The sequence below is a fragment of the Mesitornis unicolor genome, unplaced genomic scaffold (assembly GCF_000695765.1).
Source record: "Mesitornis unicolor isolate BGI_N332 unplaced genomic scaffold, ASM69576v1 scaffold2506, whole genome shotgun sequence".
NCBI lineage: Eukaryota > Metazoa > Chordata > Aves > Mesitornithiformes > Mesitornithidae > Mesitornis > Mesitornis unicolor.
The window spans coordinates 14,368-31,153 of NW_010190049.1; the positions used below are offsets into that span (position 1 = coordinate 14,368).

Here is a 16,786-nt window from a genome sequence, read left to right on the forward strand (position 1 = left end):
ATAGGAAAGTCTGAGCATTAGTCATACAAGTGACTTAATTCTAAGTTCTGCAGATAGTGAGCCCAGACATACCACACAGCAGTCCAACTTCCATCAAACCCATGCACATTATTCTGACAGCTTAAGAAAAGGCAAGCAAACGAGGAACTGTGCAGAACAGTTCTTGAGAACCACAGAATCTGAGTGCATCTCAAATGCTGGCACTACTACAAAATAACTGATCTTGATTAATGGTGCTGCTTGCCAAAATAGAATAACCTCATAATAAATCCTTAAGGGATCCAAGATAGCGGAATACAAAAATCAGCAAGTTCTAGAAAAATTCCATGATGCTCAACAGCCCAACTTCCTCAACTCAGTTTGTCCCAGTGACTTGCTGGGAAATTAAGATCACAGCTCTATCTTTGAAGCTTTGATGAGGAGGCTTGGCTGCCATTCTGCAGAGCTTATCTAATCCACAGCATTAGGGAACAAGTGTAACCAACACCAAAAGGCTTCCTGTACCTTCCCTTTTAGGCCACATATGTATGGTCCTAATCATCTGTGAAAGGATTAAATATTCTAGGAAACAAAGGGAAGGGGAAACCTCAGGAAAGTGGACATTAACAACTGCTCCCCACAAGAGCAGAGCTCAGACATTTCGGAGAGGAGAAGCCACTTCAACTCTTTCTTCATATAGCATTACTGGTGCTTCAAAACCTTGTGCCGCAGTGCATATACAAAACTCTGCGTGTGTCCCCATGTCCAGACATTTAAAAACATTTGTAGTGTGGTCATAACTTTTGCAAGTAGCTGCTGGGACAGAGCAGCTATTGAAATGTGGCAAAACACAGGAAAAAAATGGCAGCCTATTCACAGGCACTGGATAACCAAATACAGGGGGAGTTTGGAAACATGGAAGCCTGCTTTGCAGCCTTACTTACTTGTGATAGTTTTCTTTCTTCTCATCTCTCCAGTTTTTATTTAACTGGTGTATTTTCACAGCTACATATCTCTGTTCTGTTAAATCAAATGCCTGCAGAGAGAAGAGCTGAAAATCAGTAGGAAGCACAACTTCAAGCTGATCCTGCAAAAGCAGACAAGCTCTAACAAATCGATATCCCCACCCAGGAAATAAGCATTACGACATACTGAGTGAAGAGCAAACCCACATTTTGATGTAATTAGTTTCACTAATGAAACCAAGCAACTCTGAAAACAACTGAATATTCTGTGCTTTGAACTGGCCTTCCCTATGGGATCTAACTAATGCTGCATTTATTCTGACATTTTACCACCAGAGCTACAATGGGATCAGAAAGGCCAAATTACCAAAATGTAGAGTGTTAATCACACTGGGAAAGACTCTGCTATTACTTCCCCCAAGCCACCTAACTCATTTTCTATGCTCAGTTAAAAACCCCCAAAACATACAGAGGATTTTTAATACTTGGTTTCACATCGGTAGCTCAGCTCTTCATTTTGGAGCACAATGTTTCAGCTTTCTTAGAAGCTGAAGAATACAATGGCAGAATGGCATAAATCTCGTGTTGTATTTTCCCTTGCAGTTTCTTGCTATTTAGGCAGTCCTTAAAGAACAAATCACTGCAATTGTGCTCTTGGAGAAATGTAGAAATCCTTTGCCTTGTCTGAGATCAGCAACAGCTAATAATCTCTAGGATGGGACAAAATCTTATTGACAAAGACAGACTGTCCATCTCAGAAACTGTATACTTAACTCCTAATGCTTAATAGATTGGCCAAGACCTTGGAGAAGAACGGCTAAGCATTGCTTTGTTTTAATAACACAGCTACAACTCAGCACAGTCAGGTAAGACGCATTCATACCCTCTTGCTTTCATCTGTGGAGCCAAGGCTTTCTACTTAGTCAGCAAAGCCTCCAAAGACAATCTGGAGCACTTACATGCAGATCACACTCTTCTTTTTTACTACCTGGACACTCCAGCCCCCCCTGGTTTAGATACCTAATGTTGTACTGCATCAAAATAATAAACCGCTGCACGGTTTCCAATATTTGCATTGGCATAGTTATCTTCATTCTAGCCAAATTCAACATGAATTAAGAACTACTGGGTACAGATGGGGAAATATGTAATAGTAAAATAGCAAGCACCAGAGTATCTTAGGTCTTGGCCACGCAAGAGCGTTGACACATAAGTAATCCTCAGTTCCAAGGAAGTCTCAAGACTACACACACCCCCAGTCTGCTACTTCAGAGCATAAAATGAAGACACAAGAAAATAGCCTTCTACCCCCAGGAAATGAAGGCTTTGCTCTTATTATTTTCTCTTATTTATGGTGACATTCAGACTTGCTATGCCATACTCAGTAAAATTTCGCTACTTAAGTTATTTATGTGTAGCGCTTGAAGAAACAAGTGATTTACTTCTCTGTCCTGACACAACTTGCAGACTTGGTGCAATCTTTTCTTGAAACACATTTGCAGGAAATTTGACCTCTGGAAACAAGGGCAGAACCCAAAACATCTGAAGCCTGCTGTCTAATGCAAGCCAGATGCAACATGTGCTTTGTCTTTCCTTCTTCCCTTCACAACCACACTCACACCATTGAGAAAACAAGTGTAAAAATTCTGCTTACTGCAATATTTCACTGCAGATTCAGATTACATCACAGATTGCCACTTCAAATTTACCTTATATACTTCACTGAAGCCACCTCTACCCAGAAGATGTAGCAACAAATATCTATCATTTAGCGTTGGATGGTCTTTAAATCTGGCAAGAAAGACACAGTTTAAGAACACCGACAGAAATAATGCAATCTACTGCACAACGCATTACAGCTACTGCACAGCTTGCTTTTTCATCAAGACAGAAAAATATTAAAATTGTGTTAACAAGTGACAGATCTGATATTAGCTGATGACTTTGCACCAATAAGTCTATATAATAGTACCTTGATGCACTTGGATGCCTTTGTCTTACATGAACTTCAAGTTATATCACTGTGCCACCCTCCAATTAAGTGACACATTAAGTTGTAACACCAATGTAAAAAATGATCAAGTGTTTCCCTTTATGAAAGGGGCAAATAAAAAACTGTTATACGTTCTTGTCCCTGAAAGCCATGTGCTTACTGTGAATTATCTTCATTGTGTATCCTTTTCAATTCCCTGATATGTAGATTTCTAACCCTCTCTAGCCGTTCCAACTCTGCCTGGATCTCTGCTTCTTCCTGCACAAGGAAAAACCAAAAGGAAAACACAACACTGTAAGATAATGCAGTTAGCATTTCTGCCTGATTTACTGAAACACAAATATAAATCCACTTGTAGAGAAGTTATTGGTAAATAACTTTTTGGGAGATTAGAGAGATGGTCACAGACAACTGAGAGTCAGGTGGAAGGTGACTGGAATGAAAACTGAGTGGGCAGTTTCGTTTACACCTACACACAGACAGGAGCAGACACAACTTTACACCCTGTTTTTAACATTTTCTGTAATTAAGAAGCCTTGCTGCTCTGGTCCTGCTCCTTCCCTGATTAAGCACTACGCAGTTGTTTTTGTAGGAACTCAGCCTCTGCTGGGACTAGAGAAAGAGGACAGCCCTCAGAAGAAAGGAACAGGGATGTCACGGTGCCTCATGGGGATGGGGAAGCATCCAGAGAGGATGGAGAATGTGAAAGGACAACACTGGGTCCTATTAGCAGCAAGCAGTAGAAGAGGTCAGAGTGTAACTTAGTGTCATGTGGAAGTTTTGATGTACTGTTTGTAGAGCTGGAAGTTCTTGTGCCCTCAAACATGACACTAGAATTCACATCACTGTGGAGAGGGTTGCAAACCTCAATTAAAACGTGTGCCTTGAGCAGTATTGTTTGGTGTATATTACTCAAGGGACACAGTTACCCATTTGCCTTGTGACTATTCCTTCCCTTCTCAACTTGTTCTATTTTTAGGCATAAAGAATGAGGCAGTTTCCAAAAGTGGAGAAGGATAAGCACAGCTTCAGACAATGCCACGATCCCAGAACATTACTTCATTTTCCATTAAGGTTCATTTCCAAGCGGATTCCTCTGTTCCAGGGTGGCACACTACATGCCAGCATAGATGGACCTGCAATTAATCCACTCCAGCAATGTGGAAGCTGTAGCACAAGCATGCCTTTAGCATACCCATGCCCATATCACTTATCTTTGCTCACAGGTCAATAAAACACAATGGGCAGAGTGCCAGCAGATTCCATGCGTGCATTAACTTTCCCTCGCCACTGAAAATAACAAGGAGTACAGGAGCATTAATGAGGCCTTGCATTCAACTTGTGTGTCAAGGTTACAGAAAAAGACTAAGTGCAGAGCTCAGGCACCACGTGAGAGAAGAAGGGGGGACTCCAGCAATGCGTTTGCACGCTTCCTCTTTGTTTCATACAGGAAAGAAAATTCTGCAGAGATCACAGCTAACCATGAAATGGCAGAAGACATCTATTTTTTTTTCCAGTACTTCAGCTGCTGAAGTGTCCCAGAAAACTTATTTATAGGTTACTGCAATCACTTTAAAGGTAACCATCAGCTTATCTAAATATAACCTCACTTGCAGGTACAGTTCCTACTGAAGCCAATGCATTTGAAAAGAAACGTGCATTACAACTACCTAAACGGTACCAGTTCCCAAAAGCCCATGAGATTTTATTGGGCTGTTACTGATTACGCTGGTTACTCGATATTGCAAAGAAATGGGAAAGTCAATGATGGTTGCAGTTTTTGTTGTGTTCTTATCATTTCTTCCCTTGGTTCTTTCCTTTGTGTTTCCCCTACATTAGACACGTACAGAACCCAGCACTAGGCAGGTCAGAGTGACAGAATAAGATGCATTGAAACAGTGGAACTCCCTGCATGAAATCGTAAATGCAAGGACACAGAAATCTATTTATTGAAGCAAAGAATTGCTGAACACCACTGCCTCGGGAAAAAAATACTACAAAATCCTGGCCATACCTTTCACACAACAAAAACCTCTCAATTATCAAACAGCAGTGACCTCTACAGAGAAATGCTCTTGTTCACTGAACGCTGAATAAAAAAACCTACCCAAAAGCCCTTTCTGCAGTTAGTTCTTACCTTTTTAAGATGACCTAATCTGAGTTTGAAGATTTCTTCCTGTTCGTGGTATTCTGCTAACGTTAACCTGCATAGAAGAGACAGGTACAATGCATTAGGTTTCGATGCACGTGACAAAGTGAACAGTCTGCAGAATACACATCGCCAGCAGAAGTCACAAGTACACAGAGGATGTCAGGAGCTGGCAGGAGGTTTTTAGGTAAACTCTGCGATCTATTTTTTTAATAATAAAGGAGACCAAAAGCTTAAATCTTTATACAGCACATATTAATTTCAAATCCAAGTCCCTAATAACACCTATTTAGGCTAGTGACTGACTTTTAACAAAGAAAGCTAAACTACAATTGAAATAAGGAACACTGAAGCACAAGAATGTCACATCTTATTTTGCCATTTAAAGTTTGCTTTACTGACTTATTTTCAATTTTTTTTTCATTGCAATAAAAGCTGGATAATTCAATCGAGTTATTCAGCCCAGGACAAACAGAGCAATGACCTGGGATTCAGAACTTCTTCCTGTTTCAGGCTCTGCAAAGTGGCTTCTAAGGAAACCTTGGAAAATTTACTTCACCTTACTGTATCTTTGACTTCACATGCAGTTAGGAAAAGCAACAGGATAAGGGAAATAACCCCCAATTTATTGATGGTAAATGATATGCAAAGTTTCTATCCTAGGTGGCTGGTCAAAAAAAAGTTTCATTCTGTTTTCAGTGTCTTTTTTAGCCAAGGTGTGCCATGTTGGACAGAGACAAAGCACAGCCTTACACTAAAATAATGCCAGATCTCATCACTCATGAAATGGTTAGAAAAATGAATCATTATTTTTTAATTTTCTCATTGCTACCAACGAGGAGTTTGGCAAAAGCATCACGTGTGTGAACATAAAGCTATGAAGCCCTTATCAACTGTATCTGTTTACTCTATAAACAAGATAGGCACGTGACAGCATATAAATACCTTTTTTGAACCTAAATTGAGTTCAAAGCATATCCCAAGGGGATTCCTGTTGCAGCAGTTATGCTCTGCATAGTTTTTAGCAGAGAGGTTATTCTAGGAGGTCTCTATAGCATCAATACCACAACTGGTTTCAAGAGGGGACCTGGCCCTGTGTGGGCAGGGCTGTGGGACCTTGGCTCACTGTACAGTAAATTGAGAGCAGGTAGCGTTTATTAAGTGCTCATCTCGAAATGCCCCAACTTCTCTCCACTGTTGATAATGCAGAGGATCCACATAGTTGAAGTAAGTGCTAAAGCAGTTGTTAGCTGTTAAACTTAATGCAAAAAGAACCTCAACCATAAAAAGTTGCTTATAACAAATTAAAGATACACACAAGCCACAGCTGGTACCATAAATGTTTACATGTTGTCTCATTTCATATAAAAGCATGTTAATTCACACACTTCCCACAGCCTGAATTTTAATCAGATTCAGCTAAACTAAAAGACTGTCCCAACAGCTCAGGTTTTTGGTTGGTGTTGCTGTGTAAGGAATAAAAAGACAACTGAGTAAAACAGCAACAAGCTTTCCATGTATTCTTGAGCACAAATGAAATACAGGGCTAAACACCAACAGTCTATTCATTAAGCAAGAGACGTAATGAGTACCACCAGGCTAACGTTGCCCAAAATAGCTGCCTGTTAGCAGCAAGCACTACAAAAATCAAGGGGGCTTTAAGACAAACACAGCCCTGTTTCACAGAAACATGCTTGAAATGCACTACTTCTAGTGCAGCTGAAGACTCCAAGGTTGCCCAAGCTGCCCTAACAACCCTCAAAAAGCCCCAGCAGATTAATCTTCCTGAATGAAAATCTTTTTCTCATTCACAGGCTAGAAACTAGTTTCAGGAAAGCGCACGTTTAAATTTGCATCATGGGACGTTCCTCTCCTTTTTAAGGCACAGCAACAAGCATGAGCCAAAGAGGAACCAAAAATCAAACGAAGCAATTGGGCCGTCTGCTTCTCATTCAACTTTCAGGCACATTTCTATTCAACTTGCCTGAAAGACAACCTCTGTAAGAATACCACAAGAAAAAAACCATCTCCTTCCAAAGATCAGAAAATTGTGTACTTGATACACATGCTCCAACAAACACACGTAGAGGATAACTAAAGATTAAGCACGTAGTCAGTCAGTACAGTTGCTTCAGCTGACTTGCAAAAACCAATGTTTTTATAAGCTAAAACACTCCACATGAACCACATCCATACACTAGGCAAGCAGTTTTTAATCAAGAACACCACAAGAAGCTCTTCTGAACCGCAAAGATAAAACCCTGAAATATAGCAGTGAAGAATGATAAACCAGCAAGAAACACAGAGAGAGAGACCTGGTAGCACAAAAAGCCTTCCTAGCAAAGGCAGGTAAAGCTAGATCATGTCAAGGCAGGCTCCCAGCATAGGCAGAAACTCACTAGGTATCACAGATGTGCCTGGAAATCACAATAACATCAAGAAGCCACGGCTGCAGAATAAGCCACACTACAGCCGTGCCAGTCTGCTGCGGAAAAACAACCCCACAGAAATGGGGAAAGCCTCATCCTGTCCCTTGGAAGTGAACAGTTACCACAATGAACAGCAACACTTCAACATATCCATGCACAGACATTCAATTTACTTCTTTAAACTCAAAGGCTGCAGTGCAAAAGGACGGCTTTCTTTATTCAGTTGTTTTTAAGCTTGCTTGGCCAGAACAGGGGTACAATGTCTCTATTCAAGCTACTTATTTGCAGAAAGCAGACAGTGCCCTCCAGTACAGTACACCTGATCAGTAAGCACCAGCATCCTACTGGGAGGCACTGGCCTGGCTGCTGAGAGCACCCTGGGCACCTCAATTCACCCAGCCATGTGCCACCTCTGCTGCCACTGCAAAAGCCAGTAGGAGCTTTTGCTTCACATGCAACTTTAAAGATCAAGACCAAGAATTCAAAGGGTTCCAGGGACTCTGAGGTCAAGCCATGCCCAGGAGATTTAATAGTGCAAAAAGAAAAGTGTCATTGAGAGTTATAGCATTAGCCAACAGGAATAAAATGAAGACTGTAAAGGAATCTGGTAGAAGATAGGGGAAAGTCTCCCACTTAATATATTACCAACTCACAAAAACTTCCAAAAGAATCATGTTCTAAATTTCTTGTGAGACACAGCTTTCCTCTCTAAGAACAGTGGGACTCTTACAGCATCAGTAACTTCAAAAGAAGTTAAAAAAAAAGTGTTCTGTAAGTAGAAAGAGTAGCACTTCAACTACCTTCTCATTTCCCTGACTCAGGTACCTGCAAAGGACTGCTTTGGAGATACAAGTCAATGCTTAATGCACTCTATAGACAGCATCTTTTTTCTTCAGTATATCAAATTATCTGTCAAAAAGCTTCACCAGAAAGCACATGGAAATAAAGACTTCTAAGTGTGTACGTTTTCTTTCTCCTTGAAAAAAACCCATCACGTATCACACAGTGATACAAAAATGAAATTCTGAAGTTGCAACACTTGAGAAAAAGACACCACCTTTCAAACTTGATGCAACAGGAATACTGAAAAAAAGTCACTGCATTCAAAAAAAGTGAAGCTCATACAAAGTCTGGACTCAGCAGTGATCCTTGTTTTACTCCAATGAAAACTATTTAGAACCGCAGCCAGATGTTGCTGAATGCCAGGCTAATTCCACAATATTCATTTGTGCATGGAGTGAAGCCTAGAGGCAAGGGCAAGATTCCATTTCTCAGTAGATGTTTCGTGCTCTAATCAAAGCTTTGCAGTGCACCAAGAAGGCCATGTAACCTACGTTTCATTTTCTGCTCCATTAGTCTTGTTCTTGCGCTGCTTCTGCTCATTGCTTGCTGGAGGGGTCTGTCCCATCGCAGGTGGCTTCCGTTTTGCTAACATTTTTCGTTGTCTTTCTATTTCTTCCCGCTGGGAATTTATCCTTTCCTGTTGCCTGGAAAGAAGAGAGTAGAAAAACCATGAAGCAGATAGCTAATGGGATAGACTCAGTTGTCTTCAGCATCTGACTGGAGCAACAAACTTCAAATCACTTGTACTTGTAAGATTGTTATTAACAAAGTATTTTTGTACAGAAAAAGGGGATGTGCCAAACAGTACGACTCAGATTTTTTTTTAAAGGTATTTTTACATAAAAGGGGATTCTTTGCCTGGCCCACAGAAACCTTTTCAGTAAGTGAAAGGTTTTATTCATGCAGAGGAATATCCAAAAACAAGGAGTTGCTAACCTCATGGAAAACCCAGGGATCCATGGTAAGTCACTAACTTTCCACACACGTTTTCCTAGAAGGCTCTGTTCTGAATCTCAGACTTTCCTGTTAATAAAACTATTCCTGAAGTCTGGCACTGTTTGAGAAAGTATCCTTCAGGGGTACAGTTAAACTATCCTCAGTTCTCTGAAATATAACCAATACCATTCCCAATTTCACAAAGAAAACAGTCTCTCCTCCAAAATAAAGAGACTATCTTAAAACATTTCACAGTAACAGAAGGACTCTCGAAATTTCAAGTCTAAAGTACTTGATCATTTACATACATAATTCACTTTTTAAAAGAGACTGAGATTGCAGGTAAATATCTGAGAATTATCTGTTCCATGTCTTACAGCACAAACTAAGGCAGAATTATAAAGCCCTTATTATTATTTATCTGCACCTAACAAGAGCTGCACCTCCCTATCAGAGAAGTGATACGATTTTAAAGGATCACACATAGCTCTCTCAAATGCAATTAATTTGCCAAGTCCTACTTAAAGGTCTAGGCCAGGTGGGAATTTACTGGATATTTCCATTAACATCCTGCATAAAAGGGTCTCTGATCTTCATTTCCAGGTTTCTGCAGCCCCTTTGATCACTGTTACCAGGAGGCAAAAAAAAGTTAAATAGTATGGATTTTCTCTTTTAAGCTTGTATACTTTCTACTTTAAAAAAAGGAGCTAATTAGCCTTCCTTGAGTAATATATGCAGCAATGCAAATCAAGTTGATGGACTCAAGACACATGTGAGAATTTGGTTCACTCTAAGTGCTGCACAGCCAGGTAGGTGTAGTGAGAATGCCCAACAGGACAGCTTACTGCTTTCCAAGACAAAGACCAGTGCAAACAACTTGATTCCAGTTCAAGACTCCAGAGGTTTAAGTGGAAACATATTTCTCCCTCCAATGTGAAATCGTTCCCCATCGTCAGTACTGAGTTTCTATCTGATCCCTTCATGCACCCGTCACACCATTCTCATATTTTGACATGCAAAACATCACACACAAATGCTTTGTTTTTCTGCCTCTGCCTCTGAAGTTAAAGACAACTCTGTTTGTCCTCACTTGATGAGGTTTTGGAAGGCATAGCCATCTGTCCACTGCTCGGTGAAAGACGCTCCGTGCCGCACTGTAGTGAAGTGACCTAGCCTCAATCGATCTTGCATGCTCTTATCTCTGCATGCCATCTTCTCCTGTTTTGACTGAAAACAAAATAAAACACATGTTAAAATAGAAGCCATAAATTAGCAGCTAAGAGCTGTGCTGTGTTTTGAATCACTCCCAATTCTCACTGCTTTTCATTGTTTCAGTACCGCTTATCTGAAAGCCAGCTGAAAATCATTGATCAAATTATTGCTGGTGCTTCACATTGGTCTGACAGGCATTTGCTCGATTGCCTCCTTACTGACATTTCAGCCTTGCCTTTCCTTTGGCATTACTGCTTGGGCAGCTCACACCCCTTCTATCAGCAGAGATCCCCCTAGCAGTAGGATTAAAACTATCTCTTTGTATCAGTAGCTTAGCTGGACTCCAGTCGTGGCTCTGATCAGGCCCTTATTCACTCAAACAGGAGATGAAGGAAGAAAATGCACCTTGAATCACTGTTAAGACTAAGAAACAGTGTTCAGTCAGCTCCACTTGCACCACTCCCAGAAGTGACACAATCTCAATTAGGTCACCAACATGCATAAAAACTGGATGTGGTGTCTGTCACAGAGTGTTTCCAGTAAGTGAGAGGAAATTTCCAAGGCCTCAGATGAGAGCAGCAAAGCTTCAGTCAATTAGGATTAAAGATGAACCAGCAAAGCTCCTCACTGGAGCTATACACACACCACCCATATCTGAATGCCAGGTCTACATCACACCTAGCCCAGAGTCACAAATCCTCCCAGACAGAGGAGTCCCATGTAGCCAAGAACAATCAGTTCTGTGACAAAATCACCTCAAACAGACTGCACGTACTGGCCAGCAACCTGGTAGTTTTGCCCATCCAGTGCCCACAAACAATAGAAGTAATTGGCCCACAGGTGAAAGAGCAATCAAAGCCCCACATTGTTTAACCATCAGGGAAATCTGGAAATCTTTCAACACTGAAGCAGGCTGGACACTGGTAAACAGCAGCCTGGCACTTTCCCCAGTGTCTTTAATGTCTTGTTTTGAGTGTTACACAAAGCAGCGATCTCCAACTTGCCATTTGAAAGGTCTAAATCACTTGCCCGTGTCACAGAGCGTATCTGGCAATTTCAATGCACAATGGGATACTGCTCCTGTATTGCCAGAGCTGGACAATGCTGCTTTTCAGGTGTACGAGTTTCCAAATCAAGTAATGCCTGCTGCATTTAGAGCCCAGACCATTTCACTTAAGCAAGGGAGATCACTCTTTGAGACTTTGAAGACAAAACCAAAACATTCCGACCATTTTGGTCTTAGCGTTACATTCCTATTTGCAGAGAAATAACTCAAGACAGAATTCCAGTTGTCTTTTATCACTATAGCAATAGCAGCAGGTTTTCACTGCTCAAGAGAGAGAAGTTTTCAAAGATGAGAACTGTGACTGCAGAGATGTGGAAAGTCCCCTGCTCACCTTTTCTATAAGAAGCTTCTTGCTCATTGTTACACATCTATTCAAACGCTCCTTGTACTTCTCCAGCATCTTTTGCTGTTCATCTATCTGCCGTCTCAAGTCGCAGTTGGCCTAAAGGTGAAAAGAGAAGAAAAGTCTTTGACTTCACATCACTGAGCCAAACTAAGAAGTTTCTCCAGCTAGCTTTAGGCATCACATTAAAGAAAGCAAACCAGCAGGACAAGGAAAAAAACAACCTGGCTGCCTCTTATCAAAACATCCAAGCCAAGCTCTTCAATTTTTAACCCACCCAAATCTTACTACCCCTCTACAACAGGGAAGTGCCATCACCCTGGTTTTCATATAAGGAACTAAGGTACAAAGAAACTAAACACAAGCACAAGGAATTTTTTAATTTGTTTTTAAACATATAAGACCTTGCTGCAGCTACCAAGTCTCAAAATAGCTTAGTCATCCCTGGACTATCCTTCCTCTTTAGCCACAATACTGGCAGAGGAAAAGGATGGGGTAACTCCCTTTGCACTTTCAATTATTAAAAGTAATAGTTACTATCCATCAGCCCCGCTATATAGACTGCTCCCAGCAACAGCTGCTGTTTATATCATCACCACAGTGTACAGCAGGATTTTATGTGCAACCATTTTCATTGATGAAAAGCTAAATTTAATCATCCCTCTTCCAAATAAATAGTCTGGCTTCTGATTAAACAGTGGATGGGGTTTTTTTTAAAAAAAAAGTCTTTTTTTCCTGCTTCATGGATTGTTTTACACAAACCCACATGTGCCTCTGTTATGTCTCTACAAGCTTGTCTTAGGTCTTTTAGGAACCGAGACAAGGCACACTCAAACACAGAGAGCTTTCCCTCCTCTCCCTTTAATGTGCTTTCTCATCCTTTTCAGCACTTCACAAGAGATGCCTCTCCAGCTGATGAATGCCAAATCAATTAGAACTCCTCCATTAAGACAATATCCTTGATTTAAAGGTATTTATCTTTAAATGAAGAATACTAATGGGTTAAGTGAAGCTTTATTCTTTTGGTTTGACCAAAAGATGCTCTCCTCATCTCTACGTGTCACTGACCCTTGTGGATGAGCATTTCAGAACAACAGTTTACTGAGAGGCTACTGACCATGCTGCTAAACAAAAAGCAGAGTCAGCTCCTCAGTACTTAGAAGGGTGGAATAATTCTGCAGAGAAACATGTTACGTTAGCTAGCAAAATACACAAGCATGCAGTGGATCAAAAAAGGCCACCGCCACTGCTGAGGACGCAAACACCTGAGGTACAACGACTCTGCACTGTATAGCCACATCTTGTGGATTCAAGCAGGCCCAAACACAGCATCTATGAGCCAGACAATTATCTTGCAAGTAAGAGATGACTGGATTTGTTTTACCTTGCGAGTGTTGGTTCTACAAAGGGTATACTGAATCCTGCTCTGCAGCCTAGCTGGCACATGCGTTCTAGAGATCTTTAAATAGCAGCTTTTAGAAGAGTCGTCCCACTTTAAATACTTACTCTTAATAAGTCATCTATCCTCCCCTCCTTCTTCTCCAAGTCAGAGTTCTTACTGTTTTCTAGTGCAGATATTTTTTCCATTGTGAGGTCAGACTGTAAATAAACCACATATAAGAAAAGCAGGTGATATTTCAGATAGCACAAAACATCACAGTGCAACCCCCTCTGATCTGACCAGTTAGGTCTAAGAAGAAGGAACCGATGCCCTGCAGCCCAGCACTTGCTCCATTCATTTTTTTCATTGGATGGTGGGCTCCTCCAGCATAGGAGGGTCATTCAGCAAGCACAAAGCTGTTCTGGAGAACACAAACTGGTGACACGTAAACAGCTACAAAAAGGACATGGAAATGTTGGAGTGGGTCCAGAGGGGGGTCACAAAAAGCAATCCAAGGGCTGAAGCACCTCTCCTATGAGGACAGGCTGAGGGAGCTTGGGTTCTTCAGCCTGGAGAAGAGAAGGCTGTGGGGAGACCTTACTGCAGCCTTAAAGGGGGCCTACAAGAAAGATGGGGACAATCTTTTTAGCAAGACCTGTTGTGACAGGACAAGGAGTAATGTTTAAACTAAGGGAGGGTTGGACTCTGAACAACCTGATTTAGGTTGTCCCTGCTCACTGCAGGAGGGTTGGACCAGATAACCTCTAAAGGTCCCTTCCAACCCAAAGCATCCTGTGATTCTACCCTGTGTCCTGCAAATTTCATTTTTTATAGTTGAGTTCTGCCCACTCCTTGGTGGTCTCTGACGTTCACTGTCCTTTCCTGCAGTGCAACACAGCTTGTACAGGAAACATGCTGAAGAAAAAACCACCAAATCTCAACCCTCAGCTGGAATGTCAAATTTATGAGACCCTTCATGGGTACAGACAACCACCTGCTACACTGTGGATTCTAAGGTGGTTTTGACAGAAAACGCTGGTCTTCATTTAAAAATACTGTAACAGACTGACAACAGGAATATTAGGCACAAGTCTTTGTTTCTGACAAACTGACGTATTAGTGTCCACTAGAGACAGGAGCTTTACACTTCTTGAGTGAAACCTATCTGGAGAGTTTTACGGGGTGCAGCACATCTCAAATACCTTCACCAATGAAGTAGGAGTTACACTCGGGAATAGAAGACAAAAGACATATGCCATGTTCTCTAGCAGTCAGAACATTCCTAACTCAGCACTCTCAATAATAGGTGGGGAAGAGAAAGGGAAGAAGTCAGTATGCACACAAACACAACATCTAAAAAAACCCAAGCCAACACAAGGGAATCACACTACCTGCAGTGTGACACAGATATCACATTTATGGTTAGCAAGCAACTATCCTGGTTCTGAGAAGAGTTAGCAAAGACTTACCTGTAGAGTTGTTATACAAGTTTCAGGCTTGCCTGGAATCTAACACCATGAAGTAAGAGACAACCTTGGCAGATTGTTGCTTCTCTACATATGCCCAGTATGGGAAAGATCAAAAAGAACACCTGCCAGCATTGCACATTGAGCAAAATGAGCCTAAATCGCAGAAGAGAAAGAAGAGGCCCGGGCAGGTCACCCCACTCCTGCCTTAACTTGATTTACACTTCCCGACACCCGGCAGGAAGCACGTGCGACAGAAGCTTTTGTCACTGAAGGCAATGAGAAAGCTGGCTGCTGGAAACCCAGGCTGCACTCAGTCAGTCAGGGAGAAGAAAATGTCTTTAGTTGTGACTGTTATGTCATTTAGCCAAATGCACAGACACACTTGCGCTGCGCCAGATGAAGTCATACTTCAGGATGCACGCTCTTACATGTGACTTCATCACAACTCTCCTTGTCTCAGAGCACTTGGAGGGCCCTCACACTGACTGAAAATGCTAAGAAAAATCACGCTCATGCTGACTTGCTTTTGGCGTTGCCAGAAGTGATTCAAACTGGAAATCTCTGAAGATTTTATTTTTTTTAATCCTACCAACTCCAAACAGGTTTGGAAGAGAAAATCAAGAATGTATACGTGTCCTCATCATGCAGTCAAGCACCTTCCTGGATTCTTTGCCTTAAGTGTATGCTACATCTAGACCTTTGGAGAATCCCATGAAGCTGAGCATTGGCAGAAAACATACTCAGGTAATGTCACCCTTTCCAAGGAAGATGGGCATGCTAAGCACAGGAGAGAATAAATATGTCTTGCTCACTATTTTAAGCATTGGTGTTGGAACAGCAAAGACTGAAATCTGAAAGCTATCTCTGGCAGGCTCTCGAGTTATGGCATCATTTTTGCACAAGAACTCCCCATGTACTAGCAGGAAACAGGGATCTTCACAGACCAGCAATTTAACAACACAGACAACAAAACATGACCCTAATGACACAACAGAGCGCAGAGACTTAAGCTAGTTAAGTATCCCCAGAGGCAGAATTGCTGTTTTTCACACACAAAGAATTTGTACCACCTGCTGGGGAAATCAAGAATGAACTTCCCCTAGCAATAAAATAATCTCTGACACAGACTGATGTGACAAAATGATTGACACCAAATTGATTGTTTAAAAATCACTCAAGGGAAGGGTCAGTCACAGAGAAATCAGAGATGAAAATCAAAGAAGATTAAAAGCAGGCTTGGAGAAGAAATAAGTAAGGTACATTGCAGATAAAGCTGAACATCCTTATAAGCGACAGAGGAAGATGACACAGCTGAAAGTAAGTCTTGCCACAAAGCCACAAGAAGAATCTTAACAATTTAAAAAGCACCAAAAAGACAGCAGCACATTCAAAAGAGCTACTCCTCTTCTTGACTCCAGGTCAGCGAAGCTGCTGAGAAGGACCACTGGGAACACATCACGTTCCACCTTGACAGGACAAACTATGCCATGGGTGTACTCTGCAGAGGCCAAAGGACTTTCAGCTAGACTGAGGATATTTGTACTGTAAGCAGAGCGGACAAACCCATACTCAGAGCTTGAACAGAGGCATTCACAACTATCACCCAGGTTTCCTTCACATCTTCACTTATAAAGAGAGGAAGGACATTCAGGATACAACTGAACAGAAACAGCCAGAGCTAAGGTGTTCCCTTCTTGAGCACGTCTGCACACAGCTGAAGAACTACCCACAGCACTGACACAGAAAAGCCTCAGTAACAGGTTAGACAAACTCCAGTAACAGCAACTGAAAAGCATCCATTACAGGATAAGGGACAAAGCTCAGTCAGTAGTTATAAACAGAGCTGGGACTACTAGCTCTTTTAATTGGAAACATTGCATCTACTAGAAGTGGCATCCTCTGGTATGGAAGGCAAGCTGCATCAAGCTTCAGTCTCATATCCAAGAGATGTATCATCTAGTGAGCTATACCTGTGACTGTTTGTGCTGGATGGAAATCTGTTTTTGGGAAGTGCAGGAATG

At 41.5% G+C, this 16,786-nt stretch overlaps 1 protein-coding gene across 1 annotated transcript in view; it reads right to left on the reverse strand.

Moving 5' to 3' along the window:
• Nucleotides 1–16,786, reverse strand: part of LOC104542058 (serine/threonine-protein kinase tousled-like 2) — a 39,171-nt gene that overhangs the window by 5,470 nt on the left and 16,915 nt on the right. The window contains 9 exon segments of the mRNA XM_010186257.1: nt 912–1,015; nt 2,654–2,735; nt 3,098–3,195; nt 5,075–5,141; nt 8,850–9,002; nt 10,385–10,521; nt 11,904–12,014; nt 13,422–13,514; nt 16,736–16,786. The exon segment at nt 16,736–16,786 is cut by the window's right edge and continues 21 nt beyond it. Of these exon segments, the coding sequence (XP_010184559.1) occupies nt 912–1,015; nt 2,654–2,735; nt 3,098–3,195; nt 5,075–5,141; nt 8,850–9,002; nt 10,385–10,521; nt 11,904–12,014; nt 13,422–13,514; nt 16,736–16,786 (896 nt within the window).